Here is an 18,949-nt window from a genome sequence, read left to right as displayed (position 1 = left end):
TTGCCGCAATTTCACAAGACAATTTTGCAAATTAGCAAATCAGTGGTAATTCCGAGGAACAAATGAACCAATGAATTATTCTTCCTTGCCTTAGGTCAATACTGTCGTAGTAAAATAATTATTGTAGGATATTTATTTTGGAGAGGAGAGAGAGAGAGAGAGGGAGAGAGAGAGAGAGAGAGAGAGAGAGGAGAGAGAGAGAGAGAGAGAGAGAGAAGAGAGAGAGAGAGAGAGAGGGAGACCACGACAAGCACAAAAAATTAAATGACACACTCTATTACACTAAAATTGAAACTTCAAGGGTATAATACTTTTTATTTCTGTAGTTCTCTGATTAGGATAATATAACAATAAATCTCTGGCTTTTGAAAGTTTATAAACCATCAGGAGTGTAGACGAGTGTACAAATATTGTCTTGAATGTCTTACGTTTGGCGTTTAGATTCAAGACAATCAGTTAAATGTTTGTAAAAAGTTTCTACCGTCATGCTGTATTGATTAAATGAATGCTAATCATATCCTTCAATTTATAGTGTAAGATAAGAGTTGAATGAATTATTATGTACTTTGACTATGGGTCATTATCATTACAATATGCATGCACAAATAGACGCATTAATACACTTTGCATATATGAATACTAAGATTTCCCTCTTCCAGCAATAGAGGTCCTATAATGTCAAAACATAATTGATTTTAAAAGGGCGTCAACGCGGCCGTGTATTATCTGGTCAAGGAGATCTTGATCTTGCTAGTATGTCTTGATGTGTATCGCCATGAAGTCTGCACGAGCAACGGAATCTGGAATATTAGATTATGCAAACAACATTAGAGCACATCGTTAGGAAGCTGACGAAAAAACTTGATTCGTGTTTATAAGCACGAAGGCGATGGTAGAAACAACTTCCCATACTTACACATGTACGAGCTTCATTGTTGTTAGAGGGCGCTGGCACATGATACAGGTGCAGCCAACGAACAGTGCACTTTTAAAGGGGTCCTTATTATGATAAGATATATTGTGCGAGACAAGTAATGTGAACTGACTAATTTTAAGCTGCTAATAATTTTCCCTCCAACTGAACACTTTTCGACTTACCCTCCCGCACTCAAACTTCATTTTTACCCACTCCCTACATATTTTTGCCCGTTCCCCCCCATTGTGAATTGTTGAAGCTCCCCTGCCCTGTGGCGAAAAAACTTGTTGATTTCCCCTGCCTTGGAAAAAAGTTCCCTTTAAAATTTCATCATTCCCTGCAGACATGAAGCTCCCCTGCCTTGTGATAAAAAACCAGTCGATTTTCCCAAGCCCTGTGAAAAAGCAAGTAACTTCCCCTCTCCTCGTTTTTCCCCATCCCGGTCCTCAGACCAATCAACTGATATCTGCCCTGCCCGACAAGAAAATAAAATCTGCTCCCTGCCAGCTGAAAATATGTTCCCTGCCCAAGCAAAATTAAAATTTCCTCCGCCCTCCAAAATTTGCTCCCGGAATAGCTGTTTCGATGAATAGCTCCGTTGGCTGCACATAAAATTTATTACAGTTCTGCAGGAATCAGGACTGCTTGCTAATGGACATACAAATCTACCCACTGGAAACCAAGGCCAACACAACGCAACAAGGTACAGAGAACAACTATCACAAAACACAAGTAACCAGGCAACCAGCGTCGAGAGGCCACCGACTAGGGCTGCAGCCGCCATCGCCCGTTGCAGAATTCAAGATTTAAACGACCTGAGAACTCTTGTTGCTGAACTTACTCGATTATATAGAACTATATACTCTCACATACAGGACTTATTTACTCAATATTATTCCACAGAAAATAATCGAAATTCTTTCTCTCACTTATTGCACGTTCCACTACCGAATTTACTACTTAGTAATTTATGTTTGAAAGAGATTAAAAATGCAATCATTCGCGTACACTTCTAAATTTCCCGCCGCGGAGAATGTTAGGAAATATATTTTTGTATTACGTCATTATTGGTACAGTGTCTTCCATAGATACTCAGATAGCATTCCTTTCTCGTGACTCATAGACACTTTTCCCGCCAACAGTGCTTTATCTTTGGGAAACTCACCTTCCAACATCAGAGACATTTCTACCCTCAACAGAGACACTTCACGTCACTGGACTCAGTGTACGGTCTCTTATTCAGGTGCCATGCTTCACTGTATTAACCACTGTCTATTGCTTACTAATAAGGTAGTCATTAATTGTATTAGATAACATACATACATACATACATACATACATACATACATACATACATACATACATACATACAGACTGACGACGGACGCCGGACGGATACCCATCCCAATAGCTTCTATAGACTATATTAGTCTATAGTAGCTAAAAAACAGATTTACCAAAGCGTGAATGTGATAGTCTGCCAGATAATACCTGACCACAAAAATGCGGTGGGATAATAATTCCTTCCTAGTGTCACATTATACAATGTCCCTATAACGATATGAAAGACAAAGAGAAAATTTTACCTGAGTTATAGTTTGTCCTTTGTACTGTCTTACTGTACAGGAAGTATGGTCTTGCTGCAGTGGAACTCCAACTGCAAGCCACGGGACCTGCGTCTACGACCACAAACCAACCGACATCATTTGGACATCCACCGTATACACTATTGATGAAGAAGCGCCGTGAATACCGTCCATCTCTCGAATATTAATTAGAAAAAGGAAATCGTGAATGTTAGATGAACTGGAGGGGATTTAGCCGAGCGGGTTTGACTGTGATGTCTCCGCTAGGTGACCGGGTGCCGTACATTATGAGTGCGAATCCTATCGAGAATTTACGAAATTTACTCATTCGTCACTTACTTGTTGCGAACAATGATCTATTATTCACGTTGTAAGCTTGGTTATCGGGGATATGTCATCTAGATCACCGACCTTCATGTTACTCATATTTTGAACAAAAATCGAAGAAAAAGAGAAGAAAAGCAAACAGAAAACTGATGAAAGAATGTGCCAATCCTATCATCTATGTCACCCTATACAATAAAGATGGCGATATCATTATGTAAGGCAACAGACTGAACCATTACTGTACGGCAAGAGTCTACAACCATATAACCTGTTTATAGAACAATATAGTTTATTATATGATCTGAATTTGACTATAAATCTATATTTTTTTTAAAAATCTTAAAACCGGACGATATTGAAAAATATGTATTTACTGACTATTAATGCCTTTATGGTTTTACATCACTCTATTATCATATATAGATATATAATATATAGAAGTATCATATATATACTTATATATACTTATTATATATAAGTATCATATATATATACTTATATATATATATATATATATATATATATATATATATATATATATATATATATATATATGTAATAGATATATATTGCTGCCGATGAAGTAAAGGTATCTAAGGTAAGTACTCGTCATTTTGTCAATGCACTCATCTCCTTGAAATAAATAGTCGTAAACTACGCGCCTCTTTACGGCAACAGCTCAGCGCTACCGTTAACTCGATTTATGTGTAGGTCAGCGAGCGGAAATTATGCTCTGGCTCGCAAAAATGTGAAATAACGTTACGGAGTAGACTTACTACCAGGCGCCAAATGTAAAATAATTATTTTACACATTTAGAAGAACATTATCATACGAAAAGGGTGTATTTGCATGCATTTATCAATAAAAAACTACTATAGCATAAGTATAAATAAATCAATACAGACATAAGTAAATATATATATGAGTGAAAAAACATACATATATGTGAACCAATTCACACAAGACCTATGAAGACAGACATATACATACATACGTGCATACGTACGTGCATACATACATACATACATACGTACGTGCATACATACATACATACATACATACATACATACATACATACATACATACATACATTCATACATACATACATACATACATACATACATACATACATACATGCATACATACATACATACATACATACATACATACATTCATACATACATACATACATGCACTCACGCACGCACGCACATACATACATACATACTTACATACATACATACATACATACATACATACATACATACATACATACATACATACATACATACATACATACACAAGCCCATATGCACTCATGCACGCACGCACGCACATACATACATACATACATACATAGCCCATATGCACTCATGCACGCACGCACGCACATACACACAAACCCACACACTCATATACATACATACATACATACATACATACATACATACATACATATACATACATACATACATATATACATACATACATATACACACATACAGGATCGAAAAGTTTACATGAGGGGAACGAAGTACGCTTGCGTATATCCACTCGCACACACACACACTGCTACTCGGAAAAGTTTACATGAGGGGGAACGAAATACGCATGCGTATATCTACTCGCACACACACACACACACTGCTCTGAAAAGTTTACATGAGGGGGAACGAAATACGCATGCGTATATCTACTCGCACACACACACACACACACTGATCCACGCCGCCCTGGAAGATATCCTATAATGCATTGCTGTAAGCCCAACGCCTAAACCGGAAATAGGCTCATTTGGCGTCAAGACACCAAGGCGAGCGGACCGGCCTCGCTCATCCAATCTTGCCGCATATGGCAAGCAATTGCGATAATGACGAATGCTTTATTTCCAAAAATCAGTAAATGACATGCTTTATCCATCCGTACTTCAGTGAGACACATTCCCCAGTCAGTAAATGACAATGGGGCCGGGGTATCCCAGGCCTCCCACAAGTATCAGAGTGTTCACAGCCCCGTGGATAGCTGTGATATCGCAGCGGTACTCGTGGCGAACGCGATCGAGTCATTGGGGTCATCGCCACAGGGACTGTGGCGATGACCCCAAACCAATGACCCGAGCGCGTTCGACACGCCACAAGTACCGCTGCGATATCACAGCTACCCCGTGGATTGTTGTAGCGAAGCCAGCAGTTTTTCTCACAGAAACAAGTTGCATAATGTACTCAGTAAAACGTTGTCAGGTACATGTAACATGAAAACTGACTGAGGTCGAAGTGACTAAGGCACCGGGATTGATTTGACCACAAACAACGACAAGAGGTGTGAATTACTTGGGTCGAAACGGACAGGGGTCGAGGTGACCTGCTGCCCCGGTCCTCAACTGCAGGCCTGACGGCCTGGCTATGTTTACATAAGGCGTCCACATTTTAGAAAATCACTAAAAGTAGGCAGAAAGAAAGCACCCATTACGTGAAAACGCTAGGGTCGATAGGGGTCGGATGACAGTTTGACACATTTCGTACCATTAAGAGTCGAATGATACTACATTGACCGGGTTGACCATATGACTTTCATCAAAAAACGTCCGGGGAAAAGTGAATACATTTGATGTTTGACCAAACTTTACAAAGCATCAATTTTTCGATCAAAAAATTCACGCGTAGAACTAATGAAAATTCGTAAAAAAATACCACTGCCTTGTACATCAGGCACTAAAATGTCGTAGGCGTGAAAATGAGTTTATTAGAAAATACACAGTGGCTCTTAATATTAGTTTGAAAATTCCAGTTCTCCGTACTCCGTTGCTGTCTAGTTCCAGTGGGCATACTTGGCATTCCAGACATTCATTCCCTGCTGAGTGGAACTACGTACGATCCTGAGTGAAGTAAGGGGAGAACCATTTGATTTCTGGGGGGGTATGGAGGAAGAGGGTATGGGAGCAAATTTTTTTTTCCTGTCAGAGTGACAGCAATTTTTTTTTCTACTGTCAGACCTGCATCAATTTTTTTTTTCCAAATGGAGTAGCAGTGCAAATTTTTTTTTATTGGTCATCAAGTTTGTAATGTGTTGTATATAAGGGAGCCGTCATTATTGACGGCCTGAAACTCCGAAATTTCGAGTGACCCTCCCCCCTTCACCAACCATGATGAATTTAAGTAACCTCCCTCTCTAACTCTGAAATTTTGACCATTCCCAACTTAGAAAAGTTAAATACCAATACATGTAATTACAGCAACAGTAAAGACCTTTCAAATCTTGATGTACCCTGCTAGACTATCATCAGTTATCTCATGATGGTTCAAAAAAGGTGAACACATCAAAATGAAATTCAAAGTCACAATAAAATAAAAATATAAAAGATCACGCAGTATCTAACCATATAGTATATTGTTTAATTTGGATGGATATTATGACAGGGTTTTCACTAGGATATCTGACCGGGCAGAATTTGAAAGTACAGTTGGAGAACATGAGAGAGGCTTAGGGGGAAGTGTCACAGGGGCTTTCCCCTATCTTACATGGAATTTTTAAGATATTGATGTGTGCAATGGTGCAGTCTGGTGCAATCTGAGAGTTTTTTTAATTTGTTAACTAAGTGAAACTATTAGAATACCCCAAGGGGGAGAGCACGAGAGGGGGGTTCCCCTCTCGTATTGGAAATTTTGAGAAATTGATGTGTTTAGCCTAATGGTGCAATCTGAGAGGAGTTTCAGTTTATTTTGCACTCGGTAAAACTGTTTGAAAATGACATTGAACACTGATATTTTTTACATTTTTTGCATGATCAGTTTTTGAGTCACAATATTCAACAACCAAACAATGACAATACAATTTGTGAAAAACAGTTCTGTTTGCCAGAGACTGAAGACAAATGAATATACAGGAACAGAAAATCTGTGACCTTTTTGTGTCATTTCTCCAGCTGCCAGCTTCTAATGAAAAGCCTGAATATGGTATGTTTGCGATCCGTGGTTGTGGTCAGAAAAACAAGGCTCACACATTGTATTTCATCATATTTGTTGTTCCTCAATTTTTCATTGTCAAGGTACATCTTTCTAACAAATTCATATTGAGAAAATAATATTGGTTTTAACACTAGTTTATTGACTCCTGTCTTGTGTTTTAAATTTTCACAATTTACAGAAGTCAAATAGTCCCCTTTAGATAGTGCCTATGCTATTGAGATATGGCAACAGAAATCCGGAAATATTATTTCTTGGGTCAGAAAATGGAAGGAAAACATTGAGTGTACTGAGGTGTAAAGTAGACCCATGTAGTGCATGCTTATATCATAAGTGCTGGGAAAAGAAACATAAGAATTGCTTGTGGTAAAACGCAAAGAATACATGAGAATAAGGTTTCCAAATTTTGGTTATTTCTGGTGCATTGTGACAATTTTTTTTCTCTTCTGTCTGTTATGACAATTTTTTTTTCTCAGGCCATGACAGGATCAATTTTTTTTTTCTTCTCTCTCACCTGGTGACAAATTTTTTTTTCTCAAAATCCTCCATACCCCCCCAGAAATCAAATGGTTCTCCCCTAAGCAGAGAGTTTAGAGAGCAGAGAGTTTAGCAGTAAAGCTATTGCTTTAGTTCCAGTAAGCTGTTGCTGTTGTTCCTGTTGAATGCTGTATTTAACCATTAAAGAATATAAGCCGAATGGCAGAGAGCTGTAATACACGACTCCCAGTGTTTTATTGGCCTGGGTTGGGCCGTTAACCCCAGCAGAACTTCGCCGGCATGGCAGGTACCATTAAGTCAGAAACCCTTACGGGGCCTCTAAGCAGTGTAGTATTACTCAGGCCGGCTACCACTTTACCACTGTGTAAAGCCCTGTACGAACCCGACTCACGACACAAAGGCAAGAAAGAGAAAAAGTGTCGCACATCTTTGTCATCGTCACTAGCCTTCGACGCCGCGAGGTACGTAGAGTCCGAGTTAGGAGTGAGCTCGCCGGTGTGGCACTTCCGGGCCTGCAGATCGTCGCGTCAGTGTGTGTATCTCAGAGAGAGTAGCAATGTGTGTGTTGTGTTTGTTGTGTGTGTGTGTGTGTGTGTGTGTGTGTGTGTAAGTGTGTGTGTGCGAGTGGATATACGCATGCGTACTTCGTTCCCCCTCATGTAAACTTTTCAGAGCAGTGTGTGTGTGCGAGTAGATATACGCATGCGTATTTCGTTCCCCCTCATGTAAACTTTTCCGAGTAGCAGTGTGTGTGTGTGCGACTGGATATACGCATGCGTACTTCGTTCCCCTCATGTAAACTTTTCGATCCTGTATGTGTGTATATGTGTGTATGTATGTATATATGTATGTATGTATGTATGTATGTATGTATGTATGTATGTGCGTGCGTGCGTGCGTGAGTGCATGCATGCATGTATGTATGTATGTATGTATGTATGTATGTATGTATGTATGTATGTATGTATGTATGTATGTATGTATGTATGTATGTATGTATGTATGTATGTATGTATGTATGTATGTATGTATGTATGTATGTATGCACGTACGTATGCACGTATGTATGTGCGTGCGTGAGTGCATGTATGTATGTATGTATGTATGTATGTATGTATGTATGTATGTATGTATGTATGTATGTATGTATGTATGTATGTATGTATGTATGTATGTATGTATGTATGTATGTATGTATGTATGCACGTACGTATGTATGTATGTATGCACGTACGTATGCACGTATGTATGTATGTGTCTGTCTTCATGTCTTGTGTGAATTGGTTCACATATATGTATGTTTTTTCACTCATATATGTATTTACTTATGTCTGTATTGATTTATTTATACTTATGCTATAGTAGTTTATTTTTATTGATAAATGCATGCAAATACACCTTTTCGTATGAATATGTTCTTCTAATGTGTAAATAATTATTTTACATTTGGCGCCTGTTAGACTTACCCCCTAAGAGAGAAAAATTCTTTGCCACATCAGCATCCAGTAGTCATGATAGGGTGTCGAAATCAATCTCTCGTTGCTCAGCCAGTTACTTTCATTACTACCACGAGCGTCAAATATCAGGTACATACTCTCTTCTCCTCCTTCGTAAACGGACAATTTCACCTGGAAATATAGGGAGGGCAGTACGAACACTATTCTATCGTGTATGCTTTTATTTCAGATTTAAACTTTGAATTTGAGGTACAAAGGTCAAAGAAATGCAACTGAGATGTAATATGCACTTTTCTCCTTGTTACTAATATTTCCATGGACACTGTGATTTGTGGTCGTGTCACAATATGCAATTGGATACGAAAACGATCTCCTAACACAATGGCGCGGCTAGACGCTTATGCAGTTTCTCTTTCGATCCAAATCTTTTTGACGAGATATCTCCAATAACATAACTGTGGCTTTGACAGAGCCCGTTTCATTTTGCGATGGCTTGACCTCAATGAAATTTCAGAAATTTACTCAATGCTCTGATCTAGCCGTAATTATTCATAGATTAATATACAAATACGGAATATCTAACCGAACTAGCTTTCGCAAAATTCACTCCACAGTTGTAAACAGACTAATTAATAATTTTCTGAGCAGCAAGCATAATGATTGGCTTCACACACCAGCCCATACCTCTCTGACGCCAAGAGTACTCCATGAATCAACTTTCGGGCTCTTGTAGTGATCTCTATAATTTGCATTCAATTGTCTAGCTTGGATATCGTCTTGGTTTCGCCCACCATTGTTGTTCCAACGATCAAACACACTGCCACCAACGCCAGGCACAGCTTTAAAGATCAGCTCCCATCCTGAAGTCGTAAAATTGTCATATGTTGATTAATGTATTCATCTTACTGGCCTGTAATTACATGTTGTCGTTCAAAACTTTGCCATTTTTTTCACAACATTAAAACACTGTCGTAAATATTTCTCGCAGACAAATACCATAGACCATGCTGACTCCGATATAGTCTATTGACAATGATTTTACCATCCCTTATTTCTGATATTCATATGTGACATTGTGGGAAAACCGAACCACACACGTCTACTGCTGTTCTAATAACAGCTTGATATTACATAGAACCTGCCACCATTCCACTCTCTCTCTGGTTCTCTGTCTCTCTGTCTGTCTGCCTCTGTCTTTTCGACTGACTCTCTGTCTGTCTGTCCGCCCGCCTCTGCCTTTTTTGACTGACTGACTGACTGACTGACGGACTGACTCTCTCTCTCTCTCTCTCTCTCTCTCTCTCTCTCTCTCTCTCTCTCATCGCATCATCACAACTTTCAATGTCGTCCTTGTGTGTGAGCATTATGGCTTTGCCTTTGGCTTCGTGGTCCCCAACTGTAGGCCTATAGGCCTAATTTGCTTAAATTTAACAACAGACCTCGGTACAAACAGCGACTTCATGGATGACTCGAAGAGAAATACAAATATTCACATATTTGTGAACATTTAAATTGTCCATAGAATTTCATGTGCCGCAACAATTGCATGTGAGTGAGTCATGAAAAATGGATGGTCGGGCTATACTTAGCCGTGGAAACGCAGCTATCTGTTGGCTGGGTAGCGTGCGTCGCTATGCGCGTCATCAAAAGGTCAGCCCCGCCAGGGCGGGGTTAACCTTTTGATGACCCAAATAGCGACGCACGGCAGGGTTGACCTTTTGATGACCCGCATGGCGACGCACGCTACCCCGCCAACAGATAGCTGCGTTTCCACAGCTAGGCTATACTAAAACTTACTCAGTTCTGCAATAGGTCGAGGCTCGATGTACTCTGCACGAAAGAAGAGAAAAATTCTGGCACTACGCTTATCTTATGATATTGAAACAGTTTTAGCAAACTGTTGCCTTCAATAAATATTTTGAGGAATTTTGTCATTGTCAGGCGATGCATAAGACAGTTTATGCTCGTCGTTTGAAAAAACTTTAGAATTAATTGATCTTGAGATCAAAGAAACAGCAGCATCTGTCTTATCAGTTTTGCTTCCACTGAGGCAATAGCAATACAGACCAAAGAGTCATATGACTTACAATTGACGGTGACATCGATCAATTAGTGTGTGAAACGAAGCAGAACAAACTGCAGTCGATTTAAAGTGGTATCTCAGGGATTATCCATGAACTAAAACTTGAATGACCAAGAAAAACAAAAGAAACCAACGAACTCACCAAATTTATGCTTGACGAAGATAGCCATAACATCCGCTATCTTTCCTGCAAGAGAAGGACCACATCATTGTGCATGATCATAAATTTGGAATTTCTGTAAATCTACACTTTCAACAAATCTATAAAATCGCTCTTCTTGAGCTTTAATCATTAGATGCTTGGTAGTTACGCCATGTAGACGTTTCTCTGGTGCATCGTTTCCCACCTCGACATTTGCGTATAACGGTGGACCTTGATTGTTTCATGGTTCGCAAAGTCGCTCCACTATAAAGGGCCGTGGATAATTAAAGCATACGAACACGGGCGACCCAAGTATTACTGAGTTTTTCACATGTTTTCTCTATTATTTTCTCTTCTTTCTTCATGCTCTGAATGATCGGAATAAATAAAATAAATGGTTTATATAACCTAACCCAACCTAACCTAACCTGTGACTCTTTATTTATTTTACACTCCATTACAAGGACGTATATCTCTCATACACACATGCTGTAATTAATTAGTCAACACAACTAATTATGGTAATCCGTGGACTTATCAGAGGTTGGTCAACATCGGAAAGATAGTGATGCCCGTTTTAGTAACCATTCCTATCTTTCGCGATGTTGACCAACCCGTAAAATCCCTGATAAGTCCACGGATTAGCATAATTAGTTGTGTTGACTAATTAATTACAGCATGTGTGTATGAGAGATATACGTCCTTGTAATGGAGTGTAAAATAAATAAAGAGTCACAGGTTAGGTTAGGTTATATAAACCATTTATTTTATTTATTCCGATCATTCAGAGCATGAAGAAAGAAGAGAAAATGATAGAGAAAACAGTGTGAAAAACTCAGTAATACTTGGGTCGCCTGTGATACGAACGGGGTTAAAACGCAGCTATATGCGTGGCCTCCCCCTATAAACGAAAGTTTAGAATTGCGAAATCCAACCAAGCCTCATTCTGTATCAGCATATATTCGACCCCGGTTTAAGACACGATATATGAAATCATCGCAAAATTGAATTAATGGTCATGATCATTAATTCATTTTTGTGATGGTTTCATATATCGTGTCTAAAACCGGTTCGAATATATGCATGGTTACCCACTCATTCAGTATCTTTCACCTGTCAAAGTGTCTAAACAAACAATATAAGTAATATTTCGTATGAAACAAAATTCATGAAAAATGGCCGACTTCGATCCCTTTTAATCATTGGTTCTATTTTTGCGTGTGAGTGGTCAATGTTGTCTGTGTCACAATTGCGTGTCTTAAACTGGGACCCTGTGTTCTGGCACGTAATGATCCGTCACTGCCAAGACAACAACCCCATGGTATGTTTTTCTTACAAATTAGTGAAATTAGTGATATAGTAATACGTCTTTCCCAAGGCCCGAAAGACTTTCTTGTTTTTCTGAGTTTATCTGACTTTAGACAATTCCGCTTCCATTATCCCCTGCTAATGTGTTCACCTGAATGTTTAGTGGTAAGCACAAACAACTGGTACATACACGTAACAGTTATCAAGTGCACAGTTTACTAAATAAAGTAATTTTCCTTCCTCCTGATAATTTCTCATGGCAAACGCTGTATTCATATTCGTGGATTACCCAAGTGTCCCGGATGTGAAAGTGTGGTATGTCAATAACACACTTAGTAGCATACCTTCATCCCAGTTAACCCTATTTGAATGAGGACTGTACAAGAAAAACGGCTTCTCAGACACAGTACTCCATGGGCACGCAGTGTTACCATCATCGACAACAACCATCCAACCAAAGTCTTTGGGACAACCACCATAATGATTGTTGACAAAAAAACGTCGATTGAGGTTGGCATGGCTTGAAATAAAAACAAGTGAAAATAATTTTTAAGCTGTCGAGTACGTCACATTCCGTATGAAAAATCTATACAGTTCTTACGTCTTTACAAAATTATTTAGTTAGTATAGCATTGTCACACAGTTAAAAAATGCTGAAAGGGAAAACTGCTATAAACGTGTTATCCGATTTTGCGGCTTTGAAATATGAAAATGATGGTTAGGAATTTTTCATATGCCATGCCCAAGAAAAGTCTAACCCATTTGTTTTTGAGATCGAAAACAGATCGCAATTAATTAACCAATTATATATTATGGATTATTTAATGCTAACGAAAGGAAATAATTCAGTAAGTTCATTAGCGAGTAAAGGGATCAGCAAGTGAATAAGTAAGTAAGTAAGTAAGTAAGTAAGTAAGTAAGTAAGTAAGTAAGTAAGTAAGTAAGTAAGTAAGTAAGTAAGTAAGTAAGTAAGTAAGTAAGTAAGTAAGTAAGTAAGTAAGTAAGTAAGTAAGTAAGTAGGTGAGTGGGTGAGTGGGTAAGTAATTAAGGAAGGTAGAAGTTGTGTTACTAAGAATTGGTAAGCAGGTAATTAGGTAAATATATAAACGGTGAATGAGTGAGTTAGAGAGCAAAAAAAAATTATCGATAAAGTATGTAAGTGACAGTAAGTAATAGTAATAAACATCAGAGCAACTAAATAGTTATGGTATGATTGGTTGAATGCGCCTACCCCGATATGGAGAAGTAATTGATGCCTTGTTGCGGAAAAGAGTCCATCAAATCTTGCCATGGAGAAGATTTCAGTCGCTCTTTGGTGAACCAGTCCATCTTTGTCGAGCCGATACCATTAAAGACCATACTCACGTTCTCTACCCCTTCTCTAAACATTGCTATTTTCACCTACGGGATTTCGAGAAACAGACGTTACACAGGTTTATGCCTTTGCCAGTAGGGAGACAGACAAATTGCTGATCAACAGGAAAGTCGTATTATTAGTATGTTACAGATAAAATAAAAAAGTACAATCAATAAAGTAAAATAAGAAGTTTATGATAATGATAATTATGGGAAGCCGTGTGTGCCCAGAATGATTCTCGCAACTAGTTAAAAGAACCCCCTCCCCCCTCTCTGCAACGAGAATAACGTATACATTAGGCATATGGCAAACTTGATGAAGAAATTGTTTTCTCATTTTCCACGATTTCGAAAATCATTTTGTGTTGGCAAATAACATATTTTGTTGTTTGTACGGTGTAAAAATGATAGACGAATAGAAAATGAAAAATTGTTTTCGTCCATTTATGAATGCAGGGATGACCTCGCGACGAGCTTTAGTCTGATAAAAGTAAGTATTCGTGATAACAAATGGTACACGGATGTAAATCAAGCTCTGCCATACCTCTGAAACACCAAGTGCTTCCCAGTGGTCCATCAGGTAACTCTTGTAATGACCCTTGAACTTGTCATTTAACTCTCTCGCCTCGGGTCTATCTTGGTTCATTGGTTCGTTCGATGTATAAATTGCATACAAATTTCCACCAATGCCACTCACGGCCTTGAAAACCACTTTCCACTCGTCTTTGGCTGATTCTGAAATATATCAGGGCTTATACCTCAGAGTAAGCGTGGCCGCTTATCAATGACAGTGCCATACGTAAACTGCGACAAATAATGCCATGATTACACATAAACGTTTCCTTCACCCCTAAGGTAGCTTGCGCCTAGGGGACAGATATTCGGACTCTCGAATTTTTACGACATTACTTTGGCTAACCACTTGAGGGGGGGGGGCTCATTTTCAATCTTATAGGGCTAATAAAATTTTCATCGGCTTAGTTTTGTGAAAATCGGGAGTTTTATTTTCCCAATAGAGATATCATAGGGATGGCGGCCATTTTGAATGGCGGCCATTTTGAATTTCAAATATCGTGTCACATCGGGGCACGTGTCTCTCTAGTACCAAAAGTTGCACGGTGACCCCGATATTTTTGATTTTGCAAGAGAATGGTTTAGAGTCTGCTCGAGGATAATTTGAGTAAAATCGTAAGTCTTTTAATTTTGAGGCGCAAACTACCATAATTATCTACGTGATCATCCTCTACGACTTTCAATGACCTCATATTATCTTCATATTACCTGCATTTAAGTTTACCGCTGTTCAATGAATTCTCAAGGTGTTTCATTCACACATAAGCATGCATTTTTATGAAGTATTACTTTAAACTTTTCGCAAAACCCTCACGGGAGATTTATAGTAAAACATATGTTGCGTCAATGTTATTTTCCAGTACGACGTTACCTTGACTTTTCGATTGTTCACTCGACGTCCACTCCTGAATAAGAAGAAACAAATATTTGAAGTAAATGTGTGAGCCTGATTTTGAAAAAACATTTTCTCAAATTTGACACGCTAACAAACTCATTTTGTAACTAATCATTGCATGGAGAAATGAAAGGCGTACTCGACCAATTTCTTCAATCTTCAAACGATCTTTATTAATAAAGATCGTTTGAAGATTGCAGAAATTGGTCGAGTACGCCTTTCATTTTTCCACACTGTGTCAAGACTTTGCTGTACTCCCGCTTCTTCCTGATGACTCTAATAGTTGCAGTTGGACTGACTCTATTTCTTGGAATTCTAATCATTGCAGTTACCCATTTCATCCTAACCCTCAGGTACTTATTCTTGTGAAGAGAGAGAGAGAGAGAGAGAGAGAGAGAGAGAGAGAGAGAGAGAGAGAGAGAGAGAGAGAGAGAGAGAGAGAGAGAGAGAGAGAGAGAGAGAGAGAGAGAGACTCAAGCAATAAACAATATACAATGTTATATCTTGTCAATCGGTACATGGGCTCTACAAGGCAGTCACGAACTATGACATGGAAATATGGAAACCCTGCCGGGCTAGTACAACGAGGGGATACTTAATAATCGCTCCATACCTTGGGCTTGCACGTGAATTCAACTTGTCCAATCACTAAACAAAACACGGACGCAGCAAGAATCATAACAATAATTTGTGTAACCATCGCCATTTTCCTTCGGTCGCTGTGAACGTCGCTGCAGAAAGACAGGCTGATGATGGAGAGAAATAAAACTCGTAATTACGAGGATCAAAAACTCGAAATTACGAGATTTAAAAACTCGTAATTACGAGAATCCAAAACTCGTAATAAATGTCATTGTTTTTGCTTTTGACTACTTATAATTCAAAAACTTGGGTCACCTTATAGTTAATCTCTAAATCTGAACTTTGTTTTATAAAAGTCAGATCGTGTGCAAAATGACGATCTATCAATGTCAATATTTAAGTAGTCATGTGAAAATTTAATAGTACTTATGTCATTCCATCTAATTGTCTCTTAGTGGGATTATTAGCTAATGATATCTAAGATATAATAATTACAAAAAAATCATTATAATCATAATCTTTCCGCTTGTATTGCCATTTTTATTCTTGTCTGAGGTTCTTGAACGGGGCTGTACTCAATTAGATTATTCAATAAGGACAATACAATTCCATCGTCTTGTTCAATTGTATAGTGGTATTAAATATTGTAAGGACATTTATTGGAGAACATTGTGCTCTTAAAGGTATACAGTCCTCTGTAATCTAAAAATGCCCATATATGGTCAAAGGGGCATACTTTGGTATTCAAAATGCCATTGTGAGGGCGCTGTTTTTAAAAAGCTGCCACACGCTTAAAATCGGTGATTGGGTAGATTTTCTCTTCTCATGGTAACTGTGGCAAATTTGGAACAGGTGACAGTATACCTTTCATCTGCCGCGATACAAGCTTTTATAGTGTTTATCTTTGTTAGCAATGTGGGAAAATTGGGGAAGGTAGGGAATCTGTGTGAGCTACGATTTTCATACAGAAGGAGGCTGTCGGAGAATCACATAAAAATGATAAACACAGACAGTTTAAGTATTTCAAGAGATATTAAATGCTCATCTCACAACTTCTGAATAAAACCCTTATGAGAAAACTGCCAATCTACGCTGAATGTGAAATCTAACATCACAGTTCTATGTATCTGTAATATAAAGATTATCTCATAGGCTTGACAGCCTGTCGGAGAACACCGTAATAGATTTAAAAGTGTTCATATTTGCGTAATGGCATACTAAAAATGTATCTTTCAAAGCAAAAACAATGTGTTTCCTACTACACAAACTCTGCCAGCGAAGGTTGGTATGACGCTTGGACTGCAAGAAGTTCGAACTGTTGATAAATTTTTGAATATCTGTACAAATGTAGCCATGTAACATTCAAAAAATAATTTATTTATTTATTCATATCCGAGTATACAGCATTTGACTAATACACCATATCAAATTAAGCACGTATGATCAGCTGAACGAATAATATATAAATAACAATAAAGATCTACAATAATATAGCAATTATTAAAGATTAAATCTCGTAATTGAAACAATCAAGACCCGTAGTTACGAAAAATCAAAAACTCGTAATTTTACGAGAATCAAAAACTTGTAATTGCGGGAATTAAAAAACTCGTTATTAAGAGATTTACTCGACATTACGAGATTTTTAGTTTTTTTCCGACAAAAATAACACGATGCTTCCGTACAAACCAGCATTATTAGGAATCAAAAAAGAAAGAAAACTGCATCGCCGCATCACTTTTGCTTAATGTCAAGGACCAGAAACAATTTTTTGGCCTTACACATGTTTACATGCGTTTTCTGACGCAAGCATGAAGACCTACTGCGCAGCAGCTGTTTATATACTTAATCTGCAGGACGCGTAAAACTGCGCTTCTACTTTCGAAGAGTAGAGTGACTCCAGGCACACCACTGACGATCCCACGCGCAGAACTCATGGGAGTTTTGATAGGATCTCGCCTTCTAAAATTTGGCATGGAACACAATGGCTAAACTTGAGAGATTGGTCAGTTTGCGAAGTCTTTGATAGTCAGGTGTTACACGTCGCTGATAAAATTAACACACCAGAAGCTAATAAAAGTACGCGTGATCGACCTGTAGCGACTCATGTCGGTATCTCCGAGATCATAGATTCTACCGACTATAGCTCTTTGACCCGACTGTTACGCGTAAGTGCTTGTGTTCTACGGTTTGTGAATGATCTGAAGGTTAAGAACAAAGACCGTAAACTTGAACCCCTTGACCGCACAAGAAATCAACGCCGATGAAAGATTATGGATCAGATCCATGACGTCCAAAGGCGCGTGTATTCCACAGAAATTCAGGCGCTGAACGCTACACAGATATCCGCTGGCCCGTTTAGCCCACCAACTTCGCTTGTTTCTCGACAAAGGCTTCATTCGTGTTGGTGGTAGGCTTCACAGTAGGCTTCACAGTGCGCCGTTGAATTGGGACGCTAAATTTCCACTTCTCTTTCCTCGAGAAAACCACTTCACGAAACTAGTAGTGATAGCCGCTCAATTGCAAATAAAACACTCCGGATCACAGACAACTAATCACCAACATTCGACAGAATCGCGATGTATGGAATGAAGGTGCCTATATTTGACAATAAACCTCACTCCTATTGTGTGACTCAAATTTTCCAAATTAGAACAGGCAAAAGTAAATTAGAATCTGTTCATCTAGTTTGGTATAGGCTCTCTGTTTTCACGACAAGATAAGCAGTTGACGAATGGCGTAACAGCTTCTGAACGATGGAACAGCATGGATTACAATGATTACGGTATTGAAGTCACACAACTATGTTCCTTGATTCCATTGATCACTAAAGTAAATTAGATATCTACACATTCAAAGAAAGTACGTACCTTTATCTGCTTACAGGAACAAACGGACGTGCTGTATGAAGTCGAGTGTAGTATGTAGAGCTGCCGTACTCACGGATGGCAACCACTTCTGCTTTTATTGCCTTTCTAACGCCTTCCCTTTTAAATATTTTATCTCGAAGCGTCCCTCACGTGACCAAATCAAGACCTGACCTTTATATATACATTATACAATTGTGACGATTCTGGATGAGTAATCGTCTTTGTTATGGTTTCTAAATTAGTTAAGTGCCTGTTAATTGTTGTGTTGACGTTATAATTATAGTAGCGAGTAGCGTACTGTCCTCGTCCTTGGTACATGCACTTAAGGTAGTTCGCGCCTTTGAGGTGAACGACTTAAACTTTTGCTCATACTTTCCTCAAGAAATCTTTCAA

At 38.6% G+C, this 18,949-nt stretch overlaps 1 protein-coding gene across 1 annotated transcript; it reads right to left on the bottom strand.

The window, feature by feature from the left end:
• Nucleotides 1-283: 283 nt before the first annotated feature.
• LOC139126675 (uncharacterized) lies at nt 284-18,666 on the bottom strand. Its single transcript, XM_070692730.1, has 12 exons — nt 18,557-18,666; nt 15,718-15,850; nt 15,081-15,114; nt 14,181-14,371; nt 13,512-13,681; nt 12,625-12,800; nt 10,973-11,017; nt 10,545-10,577; nt 9,432-9,607; nt 8,757-8,918; nt 2,503-2,678; nt 284-800 (listed from the first exon to the last, which is right to left on the bottom strand). Exons 2-10 carry the CDS (start codon nt 15,808-15,810, stop codon nt 8,760-8,762), a joined length of 1,077 nt encoding a protein of 358 aa, XP_070548831.1. The 5' UTR covers nt 15,811-15,850; nt 18,557-18,666; the 3' UTR covers nt 284-800; nt 2,503-2,678; nt 8,757-8,759.
• Nucleotides 18,667-18,949: the final 283 nt, after the last annotated feature.

Source organism: Ptychodera flava, unplaced genomic scaffold, assembly GCF_041260155.1.
Source record: "Ptychodera flava strain L36383 unplaced genomic scaffold, AS_Pfla_20210202 Scaffold_117__1_contigs__length_203990_pilon, whole genome shotgun sequence".
NCBI classification, from domain to species: Eukaryota; Metazoa; Hemichordata; class Enteropneusta; family Ptychoderidae; genus Ptychodera; species Ptychodera flava.
The sequence above is the reverse complement of the archived record's forward strand: the minus strand, read 5'-3'. Positions and strand labels throughout refer to the sequence as shown.